The 13,955-nt window shown below is 45.9% G+C and overlaps 2 protein-coding genes across 6 annotated transcripts in view; both read left to right on the forward strand.

The window, feature by feature from the left end:
• The first annotated feature begins 12 nt into the window (after positions 1-12).
• On the forward strand, positions 13-11,449 carry HSDL1 (hydroxysteroid dehydrogenase like 1). Of its 5 annotated transcripts, none has more exons than XM_070451461.1 (7): positions 13-131; positions 732-908; positions 3,937-3,989; positions 6,817-7,042; positions 7,718-8,163; positions 8,374-8,601; positions 9,270-11,449. In XM_070451461.1, the coding sequence occupies exons 4-7, from the start codon at positions 6,823-6,825 to the stop codon at positions 9,366-9,368; spliced, it is 993 nt and encodes a 330-aa protein (XP_070307562.1). In that variant the 5' UTR covers positions 13-131; positions 732-908; positions 3,937-3,989; positions 6,817-6,822; the 3' UTR covers positions 9,369-11,449. The 5 variants fall into 5 exon arrangements, with proteins under 5 accessions (XP_070307562.1, XP_070307564.1, XP_020752268.1 ...); XM_070451463.1 differs by having other exon boundaries at positions 6,858-7,042; XM_020896609.2 differs by lacking the exon at positions 732-908.
• A 2,282-nt stretch (positions 11,450-13,731) lies between these two features.
• MBTPS1 (membrane bound transcription factor peptidase, site 1) overlaps positions 13,732-13,955 on the forward strand; it is a 44,962-nt gene continuing 44,738 nt past the window's right edge. The window contains exon 1 of the mRNA XM_070451464.1: positions 13,732-13,854. The gene's annotated coding sequence lies outside the window, so the exon portion shown is untranslated. The remainder of the gene's footprint in view (positions 13,855-13,955) is intronic.

Consider the following 13,955-nt stretch of genomic DNA (forward strand, 5'->3'; position numbering starts at 1 on the left):
GCGCGTGCGCGGGTCACGTTGGGGCGCGGCCCGGGGAACTACTGCGGCGGCGGCGGCGGCGGCGGCGGTGACGGGGGTGGCGGCCGCGCGTCTTTGGCGGGTCCAGCTTCGAGGCCGCGCTGTCTCTGCAGGTACCGCGCCCCCCGCGCGCGCCCCCGGGTCCCAGAGCCTTCCAGGCTCTCCCGGTGCCCGGCGGGGCTTCGGCCCTCTGCTCGGTCTGCGTCCCACCACGCCCCCCGGGACCAGTGCCCTCCTCGCCGAGACCCCCGGTACCCCCGGACCCTGTCGTTCCTCCCTTCCCTGGGGCCCCCGCCCCCAGCACCCCTCCTTTCTGGCCTGTCCACCCTGAGCGCCTCTTCCCCAACTCCATCCGGGCGTTGCACCCCATGAGGAGCCCGTCTTCTGGGCCCGCCCCTCCCCCGGGACCCGGCGGACCTGGTGCCCCACCCACCCCGAGCGCGGGCCCATCTCTTTCCCGGACCTGACCCGGGTGCTCCCCACGAGGCTCTGAAAGGCACCGGTTTGTGCTTCTTCATTCTCGTTTCCAAAGGGACTCGGTCTGAGTGGGGTTTGTTGTCTTCGTCTTTGTTCTGAATGAGAAGTAATTCAGAATAAGGGCGCTCTTGGAGAAAGGGCCCCACCAGCTCTCCAGCGGCGGTGGTTTGTTGGGCCCTGCCGGGTGCTGGAGGGGAAGGTTTCTGGGGACCAGGGAGTCTGTCGCTGTTCCGAAGGAACGTGCAGTCCGGAGAAGCCCAACCCAGCGGCCCTCTTGGTGATGTCAGCAGGATGCCCGCCTGGGGGTCTCAGAGTGGGGGTCACCAGGCAGGCCTCTGGACTTTCACAGACCTTGATCTGAATTCACCGCCCACTTCTTAGCTGCAGAGTCCTGGCTGTGCCACTTTACCTCGGTAAGCCTCAGTTTCCGTGTCTGTAAACTGGGCATGATTACAACTCTGCCTGGAAGGGTTGATGAGAGAAGTGCCATGATAGGAAGAAAGCACTTAGCGGAGTTTTTTGCAGAAAGCCAGATTTTAACCCTGAGCACTGCAAATAGACAATAACTAACATTATTGAACATTAAATTATAGTGGCTGATAGGCAAGATTTATTGAGGACTGATACTCCCAGACTGAGTGCTTCATACGTATGATCTGATTTAATTTTCATTATAATCTTAGGCAGGAAATATTAGCCCCATATTTGCAGGTAATATAGGGAAAGCTCTGTGAAGTAATTAAGTAACTTCACCCAAGACACACAGCTCTTACATGGGGAGCCTGGGTTCACACCCAGGATGTCTGTTTTCAGAGTCCGTGGTTGTGATCACTACAGTAATATTCCACAGACATAGATAGAGCTCAACAAATTGTTTTTTTTTAAGCAGATTTTTTTTGAAATAAAAGTCACATAACAAAATTCACCATTTTAGCCATTTAAGCGTGTGCTGTTTATAGTAGCATGTTAACTGTCCACAACCATCACTACAGTTTAATTCTAGAACATTCCCATCATTCCCCAAAGAAATCCCACCCCATTGGCAGTCACTCCCTATTTCCCACTCCTCCTGCCTTGTGGCAGCCCTCGTCTCCTTTCTGTCTCTGGATTTGCCTTTTCTGGACATTTCCCATACATGGAGTCATATAACGAGTGGCCTTTTGTGTCTGGCTTCTTTGGCTTAGCATACTGTTCTCGAGATTTGTCCATATCATAACATGTATCCATACTTTGTTCTTTTCATTGCTGAATTAATATTCATCATGTGGAGAGACCACATTTTGTTTGTCCATTCATCTGTTGTTGGACATTTGGGTTATTTCCACTTTTTGCTAGTGATTAATGAGCACAGCCATACTGGTTTTTGTGTGAGCCTAAGTCTTCAGTTATCTTGGGTCTGTACCCAGGAGTGGATGCTGTTATAGTTTTAATTCCCACTGCAGAAGTGGAGACCTGAAACTGAGGGGTATTGGATCTTGGACAAGAACTCCCATGTTTTGACTCTCTCCATGTAGTTTACGTTAGCGGTATACTGAAACTTGGCACAGGGGGGTAAGGAAACTCCAAAAAGTCATGACACACCAATAACAGCTTCATCAAAGTGCTGATGCAAAATTGGAGAAGCTTCCCAAGTTATTTCTACCCGAGTGAAATTTGAGCTTTGAACACAAGGCATTATTTGCTTCTATTTGTTAAATGAATACTGTATACCTAGCACCATGCTAGGGTCTGGGGAGGAACAGTAGAGATGGATGCGACCGCAGCTTCACACCATCACAAGGCCACAGGTGGATTAAAGACTTGAATCTGAAAAGCAGAATTGTAAAAAAAAAAAAAAGAAAAGAAAAAGTTTGGAAAATAATATGGAAAAATATCTTTCTGTCCTGGGGTTAAGATGGGATTTCTGAAATGAGACGTAACAAGCATAACCCATGCAGGAAAAAGATTGATAAATTGGACTATGTTGATATTGATACTAAGACATTCATTTCATCAGAAGCACTTATATAAAGAGACAAAGCGTACAGAGGACTAGTATCTAGAATGTAGAGAGAATACTTAGAATTCTGAAAGAAAAAAAAGACAACACAATAGAAAGAAGGTCACAAGGGGACTTCCCTGGTGGTGCAGTGGTTAAGACTGTGCATGTCCAGTGCAGGGGGCTTGGGTTTGATCCAGCATGCTGTGTGGTTCAGCTAAAATAAATAAATACAATTTTTAAAAATTAAATTTTTTAAAAAGTTGATTTGAAAAGAAGTAAGATCAAAAGCTAGAAACAGGCATTTCATAGATGAGAAAACAGAAACAGCACATAAACGTCAGGAGGGAGTGCCAGCCTTATTAACAGTCAGGAAATGCCAGTGCAGACGATGGCGAGATCCCATTTCACAGCCAGCCTTTGGCGGGAGGCGAACTGTTGGATGTTGCCAGCCATTGAGAGGAGGCAGCATGAGCTCACACTCTGCTGCTGGTGGGCGTGTAAAGTGGCTCAGTCGCTTTGGCAGTATCTGGTTGAACACATGGATGCCCTGTGGCCCAGCAGTTCGACTCTTAGGCCTGTCCCTTTGAGAAACTCTTGTGCATGCATGAGAGCGTTGACGGCAGCGCTGTTCGTAGTTGTAAAGTCAAAACCAACAGGACCAACCCATCAGCAGTAGACTGGACATACAGATTGTGTCTGTGCCATGAGACGGTGCAGCAGTGAGAGTTTATGGCCTGCAGCTGCGGAGGTGTGCCTGGGTCTGGGAAACAGCCCTGAGTGAGAGGAACAAGTCCCTGAAGGGTACATGGGCTCGATTCCTTATGTAAGTGGCAAAACGGAGTACTGTTATTTCAGAATCTCTGGTAGGGTGGTATACAACTATTTACGAAAGAAAGAAGAGAGCAAGGGAATGATTACATCAGAACTTAGGAGAGTGATTACCCCAAGTGGTGGAAGGGGAAGTGGCCAGGGAGGAGGCATTGGGCCTTCTAAGACTCTATTTGATTTGTGGAGTCCTGGGGCCCCATGAGTGTTTTTTATTCTTTGAGCTGTGCATAATAGACAACTTTGGTGTACATTTTTCCAATTTTCTTAAATTGTTGTTTAGTCGCTCAGTCGTGTGCGACTCTGCAACCCCATGGACTGCAGCACGCCAGGCTTCCCTGTCCTTCACCATCTCCTGGAGTTTGCTCATTCTCATGCCCATTGAGTCGGTGATGCCAACCAAGCATCTCATCCTCTGTCGTCCCCTTCTCCTCCTGCCCTCAGTCTTTCCCAGTGTCAGGGTCTTTTCCAGTGAGTTCGCTCTTTGCCTCAGGTGGCCAAAGTATTGTTTGGATTCATGGCACATGCATTTTTACTTTCTTTTAACTTTTAAAAACCTTTGGTCTGAGTTTTCTGTAAAGTTTTCCCAGCTGAGCTGTGAGGGAAAGGCGTTTGCTGTTTGTTTTTGCTTGCAGCTTGTCCTGAAAAGAAGACAGCAGCTCCTGGAGGCCCAGAGCTGGCAGACGAGGTAAGAGGAGACTGCAGGCGGAGAATGACTTGGGCAGAACGACTGAGGACTCGGTCGTAGTCAGGCATCTTTTTTGGAGTTTTTCCATCTCACATTCTTGAGAAAAATGGTGTTCAAGGAGGGGTCGAAGTTCCCTTTACACAGCTTCCACTTGAGGTGAGGTCATTCCCCAAGGCACATGTGACCTCCTTTTAGCTGGAACCTTATTACAGACACGCCTGCCATGCATTTTTCCCCACAAGTATTTCTTTGGCTCCAATCTATTAGACCTTGATATGTGGCGTCCAGTGTTTTACTGAAAACATTGTGTAACATCTTAGATGTATACCCACCTATTATTTTGAAGACTAGATTTAATGTTCCAAGAATCTAGTTGTTGTTGTTGTTTTGCTTATGGTTGTGTTATTACATTTTGTTCAAAAAGTACTGGTGCATGCAAGTATCATGTTTTGCATTTACTTTCCTCATGGCTTACTCTTTGAGTAAGTGTGACAGATGGCACGTGTCCACTATAAAAGCGTTATTTCGGGAACTCCCAGCTTAGGACGGTTGTACTCGGATTTTCAGTTTTTATGTTCTTCTTTGTAAGGAGCTAGTGTTTTTGGTCTCTTCTCTGGGAATCTTGAATCAGCTCTGTCCTGGGAAGCAGCCAGTGTGACTGGGAGGGGCCTTTCCACCCAGCACCTGCCCCCCAGGATGTGGCTCTGTTCTGCCACGGTGTGGGGGGGACCCGTCACTGCCTCATCACGAGCATCTGGAAGCGTTGAGAGGCATAGCATACAAAGAGGGGATACCTTTGAGGTGGAGGACTGTGACCCCGAGGGCTTCCCTGGTGGCTCAGTGGTAAAGAATCTGCCTGCCAGTGTGGTAGCAGTGGGTTCAATCCCTGGGTCGGGAAGATTCCCTGGAAGAGAAAATGACAACCGACTCCAGTATTCTTGCCTGGGAAACCGCATGGACAGAGGAGCCTGGTGGGCTGCAGTCCACGGGGTCACAAAGTGTTGGATACAACTGAGCGACTAAGCACAGCACAGGACGGGATTGTAAAGTTTAATGTTTGAGGGGTTATATGCGCATTGTGGGGCATTTAGGAATCCTACTGCCTGTTTCTTCAGTTTTCTATCATATTTCTTTCGTACGTTTTATTGGTTTGTAATTTGGCCTACACACTCATATGCGTCCTCAACACACACACACACACACACATGCATATTATTACATTCAGTAGTTTTTTGTTGTTTTATGCGCCTGTTACCAGTGTGGTGTCATTCTTACAGCGTGTCCCATTCCAGAGGTTAATTTGTTTTCTTCACTCTGCAGACCTTGGTTGAGCTCAAATTGCATTGTGGTGGAGTGGGAGGGAATTATTCTTCCTTAAGCTTATGCCAATTTTTGCTGGTACTGTCAGGGATTTTTTTCTTAGAAAAATCTCACAGATTTCTATGAGAGGGGCCACTTCCAGAAAGTTTATGTAAATTTTGTTTTTGGCTTAAATCTATTTTCTCTTACATAATATTAATAAATGCTATATACCCTTGTGCTTGTGCATATCTGAGCTCCCTGTAGTTTAATTGTGGTCGGTTCTGATCTTTTTGATACCTGACCCTCACTGAGAGCACGTGGTTGGCTCAGGCCTTGGTGACTCCCCTGGTCTAGTCTAGAAGGAAGTTTATCAGCCTTGGTCATGCCCAGCCTTTCTGTGCCTCTCTGATTGCAGGTGCACACACATACACACCACTTCATATGGAATTTTAAGTTGTTTTGTTAGATGTCAGTCTTTCCTCCTAGGCAGTCGTTTGCTTCATCTCTGAAACCTTAGTGTCCATCCCAGTACATGGCACGTAAAGATGCTTGCTGTGTGGATACTTAAAGAGTCATATTAGGCTTTTGTTTCCCCAAACACAAGGGGCCAGGCAAGGATGACCATGTGCCAGTGATGCCAGCCAGATGAAGTGTGCTTAGCCACTGTCATTTCTGAAAACCATGTCTTCAAGTTTGGGGAGTATCTCTTTTAAAAATGTACATTTATGAATATTATTTATACATAATGCAGTTTATGTTAGAGTATTAGAGCATAGTTTTGTCTCAGAGTGAGTTGTAAGGTCTTTGAGGCTGAAGTGTTAGTCGCTCAGTCCTGTCTGACTCTTTGAGACCCTGTGGACTGTAGCCCACCAGGTTCCTCTATCCATAGGATTTTCCAGGCAAGCACACTGGAGTGGGTAGCCATTCTTTTGTCCAGGGGATCTTTCTGACCCAAGGATTGAACCCTGGTCTCCTGCATTGCAGGCAGTTTCTATACTGTCTGAGGGATCAGGAAGCCCCCTTTGGGGCCAAGGCTATGTCTTAATAGTGCCTCTGTTTTTCATACTTTGTCTCTACAGGGATAGTAGGTCCTCTGTGCTTGCCAGTTTTGCATAAATAAATTCAATAAAAGAAATAAACATTACTCTCAGCTCTTACGTGAATTAAAAAGCCTGTGACTGTCACTAAGCTGGGCTGGGAACTCCTTAGGGCACAGAGCATATTGTGTTTATTGTCATATCCATAACATTTAGCTCAGTGCCTGGATTTTAGTAGGAATTTGGCAACTCCTGATAATCATGTTGACTAATCTTCTTGGATGGAAAGAACTTTGTAAGCTGCAGATGTCAAGTAATGATATCATAAATTGACTGGATCCACAGGCTGCGTGCATTTAAACAGTTACTGTTATTTGAATGCAAAATTGTTAAGCCCTGATGTCTCAAACATCCTTCTTCACCCAAACTGTGTGTGTTCCTTTCAGTTACTAAGCAAAGACCACCTCTCTCGCTCCCTGCCCCTGCAGGCTGCCATGGCTGCCGTCGACAGCTTCTACCTCTTGTACAGGGAGATCGCGAGGTCTTGCAACTGCTACATGGAAGCCCTCGCCTTGGTTGGAGCCTGGTACACAGCCAGAAAAAGCATCACTGTCGTCTGTGACTTCTACAGCCTCATCAGGCTGCATTTCATCCCGCGCCTGGTGAGCAGAGCGGATCTGATCAAGCAGTATGGAAGATGGGCGGTCGTGAGTGGTAAGAGATGAGATTTCCGTTCTTGCCTGATTTAAAAATTGAGTCATCTTTCCCATTTGATCTGTGTTATAAGTTGGATGCTTCATTCAGGGACTTACTGAATTTAATCATGTTTTCATGGGATAAAGAAATAAAACTTCCTCTGTTATGATTATGTGCACATTTTTCACCACTCATCTTGGAAGGTGTTTCCCTGTGATTTTTGTCCTTCTTCTGTCACCTCCTGTTCCCCATCCAGCCCCGCCTTCCTGCTGCTTGCTTTTCCTTCTTGCTCTCTGTTTTGAAAGTGTCCTTACAAACTGGTACCACTTTCAGAAATGCTTCCCTTCTTTTAAATTTCATTTTCATTTACCATTGTTTCCTAGGAAAGTACCTTCTGACACTCACTGAGACCAGATGAGGCTTTGAGAACAGTCCCCCACTGTGTCTCACAGTCACCTTGGCAAACGTAAAGCAGCGCTTCCTCTACCTGTCAGAATGTCTGGGCGAGCATTTGATTAGCTCGTGTCATTTGTATTACGGATTCCACCTTGTGCTTGACTGATTACTCACAGAACTGAGTTTATTTCTAGTGTGAATCCTTCTCTGATTAAACCCAGACATGGGGTATTTAAGGTCCATTTTAAGGGTTGCACTGTGAAATGAGTTTGCTCCCTTTCCCGGCTTGTCCTGTAGGTGCCACGGATGGGATTGGAAGGGCCTATGCAGAGGAGCTTGCCAGCCGTGGGCTCAACATTGTCCTCATCAGCCGGAACCAAGAGAAGCTGCAGATGGTCGCTAAAGACATAGCTGACACCTACAAAGTGGAGACTGACGTTATAGTCGCGGACTTTAGCAGCGGTCGCGAGATTTACGACGTGATCCGGGAAGCCTTGCAGGACAGAGACATTGGCATCCTGGTGAATAACGTGGGTGTGTTTTACCCCTATCCACAGTACTTCACACAGGTCTCTGAGGACACGCTCTGGGACATCATCAACGTGAACATTGCCGCGGCCAGCCTCATGGTCCACATCGTGTTGCCAGGGATGGTGGAGAGGAAGAAGGGCGCCATCGTCACCATCTCCTCCGGCTCCTGCTGCAAACCCACCCCCCAGCTGGCGGCATTCTCAGCATCTAAGGTAACCCTTTCCCAGGTGGAAAGTGAAGTCATCATGTAGGAAAACGTTTATCACAATGGTTTAGTCTAGTTTGTTGAGTTCTGTGTCAGCAGCTGATATTTGCTTATGCTGTATTTTTTTCCCAAAATGACCATAGGTCTTTTTTTTCTTCTTGATTTCTTTCGAGTTCCCAACAAAATCAGTCTTTTCCCCTCCTGCTTTATTTAACAGGCATATTTAGACCACTTCAGCAGAGCATTGCAGTATGAATATGCTTCCAAGGGAATCTTTGTACAGAGTTTAATCCCATTCTACGTGGCTACCAATGTGGCCACTCCTGGCAGCTTTCTGCACAAGTGCCCATGGTTGGTGCCTTCCCCAAAAGTGTACGCACATCATGCTGTCTCTACCCTCGGCATTTCAAAAAGGACCACAGGATACTGGTCCCATTCCATCCAGGTAACCAGCCGTGTGCGCTCAGCCCTCGTAATTAAGGTTAGGGCATCCTAAACCTTTCCAAATGATAAATACATGGGAATCTGATTGAAGCCTGATGCTGGAAGATGAGGATCGTAAATTCTGATTCTCAAATCTTAGTGGTTCCAGTTCAGTCACTGAATTCTCTTCTGTGGATTTATTATGTTAAGAGCATTCGAAAGTTACAGCTGCATGACATCTAGAAGAGGAAATCCACTGTTTTAATGTCAGTAGAGTAAGCTCCACCCTGCCCCTCAAACCCCAGTTCTCTCTCACAGTACTGACAGTGGATGCATTTTGCTCTTTGACCTGCCTTTTATTCCTGGGATAATTTGGAATTCTTACCTACATGACCTGCTATTCATATCACACTGAGTAAAGATGTAATGGTATCACTGCATGTAGGTCTGTCCTGCCTACTTAGAGGAAAGGGTGAGTGGGTGGTGATCCCATTTCTGTTCCCCAGAGAGTCTAGCATAAGGTCTTGTGCAAAAGTGGCTACTCAATGCAGCATCACCTAAGGTTTTCTTCCTCTTTTGTATTTAAGGTGATTGGTGATGTTTGTTGGCTTAAATCATTGCTGATCTGTATAATTTGTTGTCGATGGCTTTGGATTCTAACCTTGTAATCCTTTTCTCTTTCATCTTTAGTTTCTTTTCGCACAGTATATGCCTGAATGGCTCTGGGTGTGGGGAGCAAATATTCTCAACCGTTCTTTGCGTAAGGAGGCCTTATCCTGCAAAGCTTGAAGCCGGATGACAGCTGGGAAGTTTGGCCGACTTGTGGGAGCCTGCAGTATTCTACATTTGGAGGAACACATGGAAGTTATCTTCTGCATTTTTCTCGATTATTTAGCATACTCTTGACTTATCGTTTGCAAAACAAACATAAACCTTTGAAGAGTGCTGTGGGAAAACCCTAAGGGCGCATAGAGGGCACAGAGTAAATACCGACTGTGGCATGAGAGCTGATGGGGGAAGCCTGAAATTTGATGTGTTGCTTTTTTTTAAACTTTTCAGAAGTTGTGTGATTTATGTTGTTCTAGGAGCTACAGTAGTATGATACTGAAATACGATATGACTTGTCAGCTCTTATAGTCTCACATGTTTCTTAAGGGAAGTTATCTATGTCAGTAGATGAATTCTAGCATTGGTTTTCAATGTTCATCAGGAAAGACTATTGAAAAGTGTTATTTTCTAGGTAAGATTGCTGGTATAATTAGTGGAAGCCTGTATTATATTGTGTAGCTTTAGTCGTTTGGCTCTCTCTGTATGAAATGCTGCTCTTCAATTGATAATTAGAGAACCATGTGTGTACATATGTTGTGTACATCTGGGCAACTTTATTTATTGGTAGGTTACTTTGAAAAAGATTCCTCGTCAAGATGTCTTAATGTGGCACCCAAAGGGGTATTAAAATTCTACATTACTCTTTTTCATACTAAACAAGGCCACCTAATTTTGTGCTATAGGTTTGCCATATATAATATCACCTAAAAACATTGTTGTTTTTTTAATCTGCTAAGGAATTAATTCATTCCCAGCTTTGGACATGTGATGACTGACCCTCAGTCATCTCTTGACTTATAGTTACTGTGGATAAGTAGTGATTTCTCAGCCTATGACCCATTTTATAACTGAAGTGTAGCCCTCTAGAACTTCTTATACCTGGCTGTGAAACACTTTTCTGTGTAATATTATTCCATCCCAGTACCATTAATGATATAAATATCAAGTATTTATAGAATAATAGTTAAAATATGGACAAATTATGTGTGTGAAAAGACATACTGTATCTGTTGAAATCAGTTAGAAGCTCATTCTTGGTTCATGTAACAAATTTGTATGTTATGGTGAACACTTTCATTGGTGTGAAGATAAGTAATGCCCAATAACCACCACTATATGGGTTTGCACTGAAACCTACTCTGTAGTCTTTTTGGTTTAGGTCTTAGGAAGCCAAACATTTTTGAGAACCACATACCTAGTGCTTTGACAATTGTAAATCATGAGACGAATATGTCAGTCTGTGCACATTTGAATTCCAGGGTTTAATATTGCAGCGCTGACGGAGAAACCAGTTAATTGAAATCAGGACTTTTATGGAATTGCTAACTCCTGAGCTGATATCCATTACGAGGAGGCCTGAGCAAGCTTTTATTTTATGCCCACAGTTTTGCCAGTGACATTGCCTTAGTATTTCCATATCTGACTTGGACTTGGGATCAGAGGTTAAATTCAGAAGCTCTTCCGTTTATAGATCAGGCCTTCATCACACAAGAGGAAGAACTGCAGGTGTGAAAAGTCACATACCAGTGATACTACACGGAAGTGATGATTTTGATGGCGTTAGCTGGAAGCCTTTGTCATATTTGGCATTTCCCCACCTGACAGTTAATTGATGGTCATTAAGACTAGAGAAAACTTGACTTCATGCACATTGACTTGAACTTTGACGTATAATAAGTAGCAACGTGATGTAAAAATACCATATGTATATTTAAGGTGTTGTGTGGTACAGCAGTGTCTAATATTTATAGATTAGATGTTGGATCATTGTTACATGATGAGACTAAGTAAACCATGTCAGTGATGTTTTAAAATTTTCTTCTTGGCAGGACATATGTAAATATGCTGATCATTGCAAAGTTCACAAAAGATGAAAACCAAGAATCTTTCTTAGGTTTCATCTTTCCCAGCGCTCATTTGAGAGTCATAATTGGACCACTGTAGCTGGGGTTTCTTATTAAGGATGTGGGAAATAAACCTTTGGAATAACCTGTGACCTGAAAATTTAACAATAAAAGCAGTTGCTTCTGCTTCCTTTAGAAGAGATGTTGGTCCGTATGTTTGGAAAGAGAGAAACATTCCCCCCCCCCCCCCCCCCCCCGCATAGAAACAAATATTTAAAAATTACAAAAAATTAATCTCTGAACACCTGTGACAGTAATTCATTAAAAGCTGGTAATTCAGTCAGAAAATTGTGCATAGTCATATGTCTCATAAGTCTTGAAACTACAGAGTTGATTTTTTGCTCTCGTTCTCCTGATAGGTTGAATAAAATAAAGGCTGATTTTTGTTCCTTGACATGGGTGATAGGGAGATCACTGGTGGTTTTGCCATGATCCATCTTTCGTTGAGCGGTGGGGATGAAAAGTAGCAAGTTCAAGGCGTGGGAAGAAAAAGGGAGACTATGAGTAGAGACAGCTCTTCTGAGGAGTCTTTTTTGCTTTGTTTTTGCTTTCACCTCAATCACTTAAAATCTTGGCACATTTGGGTTAAACGGCATCTCCAGTCTTGCCACTGTGTGCACTCCAAAATCAGTCTTTCTGTGTCTCTGTCTCTGGACTGTTACTTTTTAAAATAGCATTCAGGTTTAATAAAGATTTACCTTCCCATGGGATTACAAATGCTTTATTATACACATGAAGTGTTAGTTTAGGGAGTTACCAGAACCTGGAGTGGTGGAAAACCGGTAGGCCAGGATTCTGGGGCACTCAGCCTCCCTTGGTAAATTTCCAGGCCGCCTCCTGTCACGCCCCAGGCCCCCTGCAGTTTCTAGGGCTCTCAGGAGCTGCAAAGTTCCCTTCCCCTTCAGTATCACATGACAAGCATGTTTGGGATTCACTAACCTACCTCTGTTCATAACAGTGGAGCTTTGTATTCAATGGCATAGGGACCTAAAGGGCTGTTAAAAGAACCCTGATTAGAACATCACAGTTAATTTTAAGATCAAGTCCCTTATGTGGTAGTGGGGGGTGGGGGGAGTGCTCAGGATTTACAAATGAAACAGTCAAGAGTTCTCTCCAAGTTCCTAACACTGATTTGATCTCAGGAGGTGGGCAAGAACTTGATCAGGTTTGGGTTGGTCTAGTACAACCACATTTATTGAATGTGTTCTGTGTCAAAGTCTGTATGTGTATGCTTCATTTAACCTTCATCTTAGGGAGGTATTCATATCTCCTTTGGGTGAGAAAGGTGAGTTACTTTTACCTCAGAGAGCTGAGGTACAACTTGCCTAAGATCACAAAAAGCTAGTAGGTGAGTCTATGTTTCTCCAGTATATTATATCAGTTTGGTTAAATAGTTAAAAGGAATATGCAGTGCTGTGGTTTCTAATATTGGGGCATTATCCAGGTGCTGTGGAAAGGTCAAACAAGATACAAGCAGTTTTATCTCAGACGTAGCACATCATTTGTCATCAAAATGACCTAAAACAGGCTTTCAGTCCCCCTTGCGTGCCAGCTCAATCGTGTCTGTTTTGTGACTCCATGAACTGTAGCCTTCAAGGCTCATCTGTCCATGGAATTTTCCTGGCAAGGTTGTCATTTACTTTTCCAGGGGATCTTCCCGACCCAGGGATCGAGCCTTTGTCTCCTGCATTGGCAGGCAGATTCTTTACCACTGCCGCCACCTGGAAAGCCCTTCCATCCCCTAGCTGTGCCCAATGTCTAGTGTCGATCAGCTCAACATTTAGACATTAAGTGGGTGATTTTAGTATCTCAATCACCCAGACAACTGAGGCGGGGGGGGGGGGGGGCACACTTTTAGAGAGTTTAATACATCTTTGTTTCTTCAGAACGGGTCTCCGCTTGGCGTCCGTGGTCCAGGCGACGCTGGGAGGGGTTAAGAGTAGAGCAGACCGGCCTTGAGACCGGGGTCTCGCCTGTCAGGGTGGAAGTCAGGCGAGGACTCGCACCCTCAGGCCTTGAGTAAGCACTTGACTCGCCTGCATCCGAGCTGCAGCGAGGGTTAAACTGGTGGAGGTTCGCAGAGGGAGTGCCGTCGCACCTGGCTCTACAGGCCCCAGGAAGAGAGCACTGGATGAATACGAACGTTCAGTGGCTGTTCCGCCACGGCTGTCCTCCGCAGGGCCGCGCCCGGCCAGGGGCCGTACAGGTTCCCTGAGCTCCTGAGAATCTCCCATCCGCCCACTCCAACAGTCGTTTTCTCCCAGACTCCGGCCAGGTCCCAGCAACATGACCCCGCCCCTGCCCCTGGGCCGCAAACGTCGCGAGACCTCCACCCTTCCTCCGTTGCCAGGGTACCCCCCTCCCCGGGACCTCGGCGTCCGGCGCGCGCACGCAGGGCACGCACGGTCGTCGGTGTCCCCGCCCCAATCGCGCAGTTTCGCGAGAGTTGGGAGTAAACAGCGCCGAATGGAGACCCGAGGCGTGTTTGCAGCGGAGGCGCCGTTATCCCGGGCCCAGCGGACCCGAGCCTGAGGCGGCCGCAGGTACGTCAGGCGAGTCCGCTCTCCAGAGCCGCCGGCCCTCCCGACCTGCCGGGTTGCCCGCGCGCTCCGGCTTGCTCGCCGCGCTCGACGCCCCGAGGGTG

This window comes from Odocoileus virginianus, chromosome 20, assembly GCF_023699985.2.
Source record: "Odocoileus virginianus isolate 20LAN1187 ecotype Illinois chromosome 20, Ovbor_1.2, whole genome shotgun sequence".
NCBI classification, from domain to species: domain Eukaryota; kingdom Metazoa; phylum Chordata; class Mammalia; order Artiodactyla; family Cervidae; genus Odocoileus; species Odocoileus virginianus.

Bases quoted from the DNA above. Each gene is read 5' to 3' on its own strand.
- HSDL1 (XM_070451461.1), top strand. From the start codon at position 6,823: ATGGCTGCCGTCGACAGCTTCTACCTCTTGTACAGGGAGATCGCGAGG. The intron at 7,043-7,717 runs GTAAGAGATGAG...CTTGTCCTGTAG, and splicing joins AAGATGGGCGGTCGTGAGTG to GTGCCACGGATGGGATTGGA. The intron at 8,164-8,373 runs GTAACCCTTTCC...TTTATTTAACAG, and splicing joins CGGCATTCTCAGCATCTAAG to GCATATTTAGACCACTTCAG.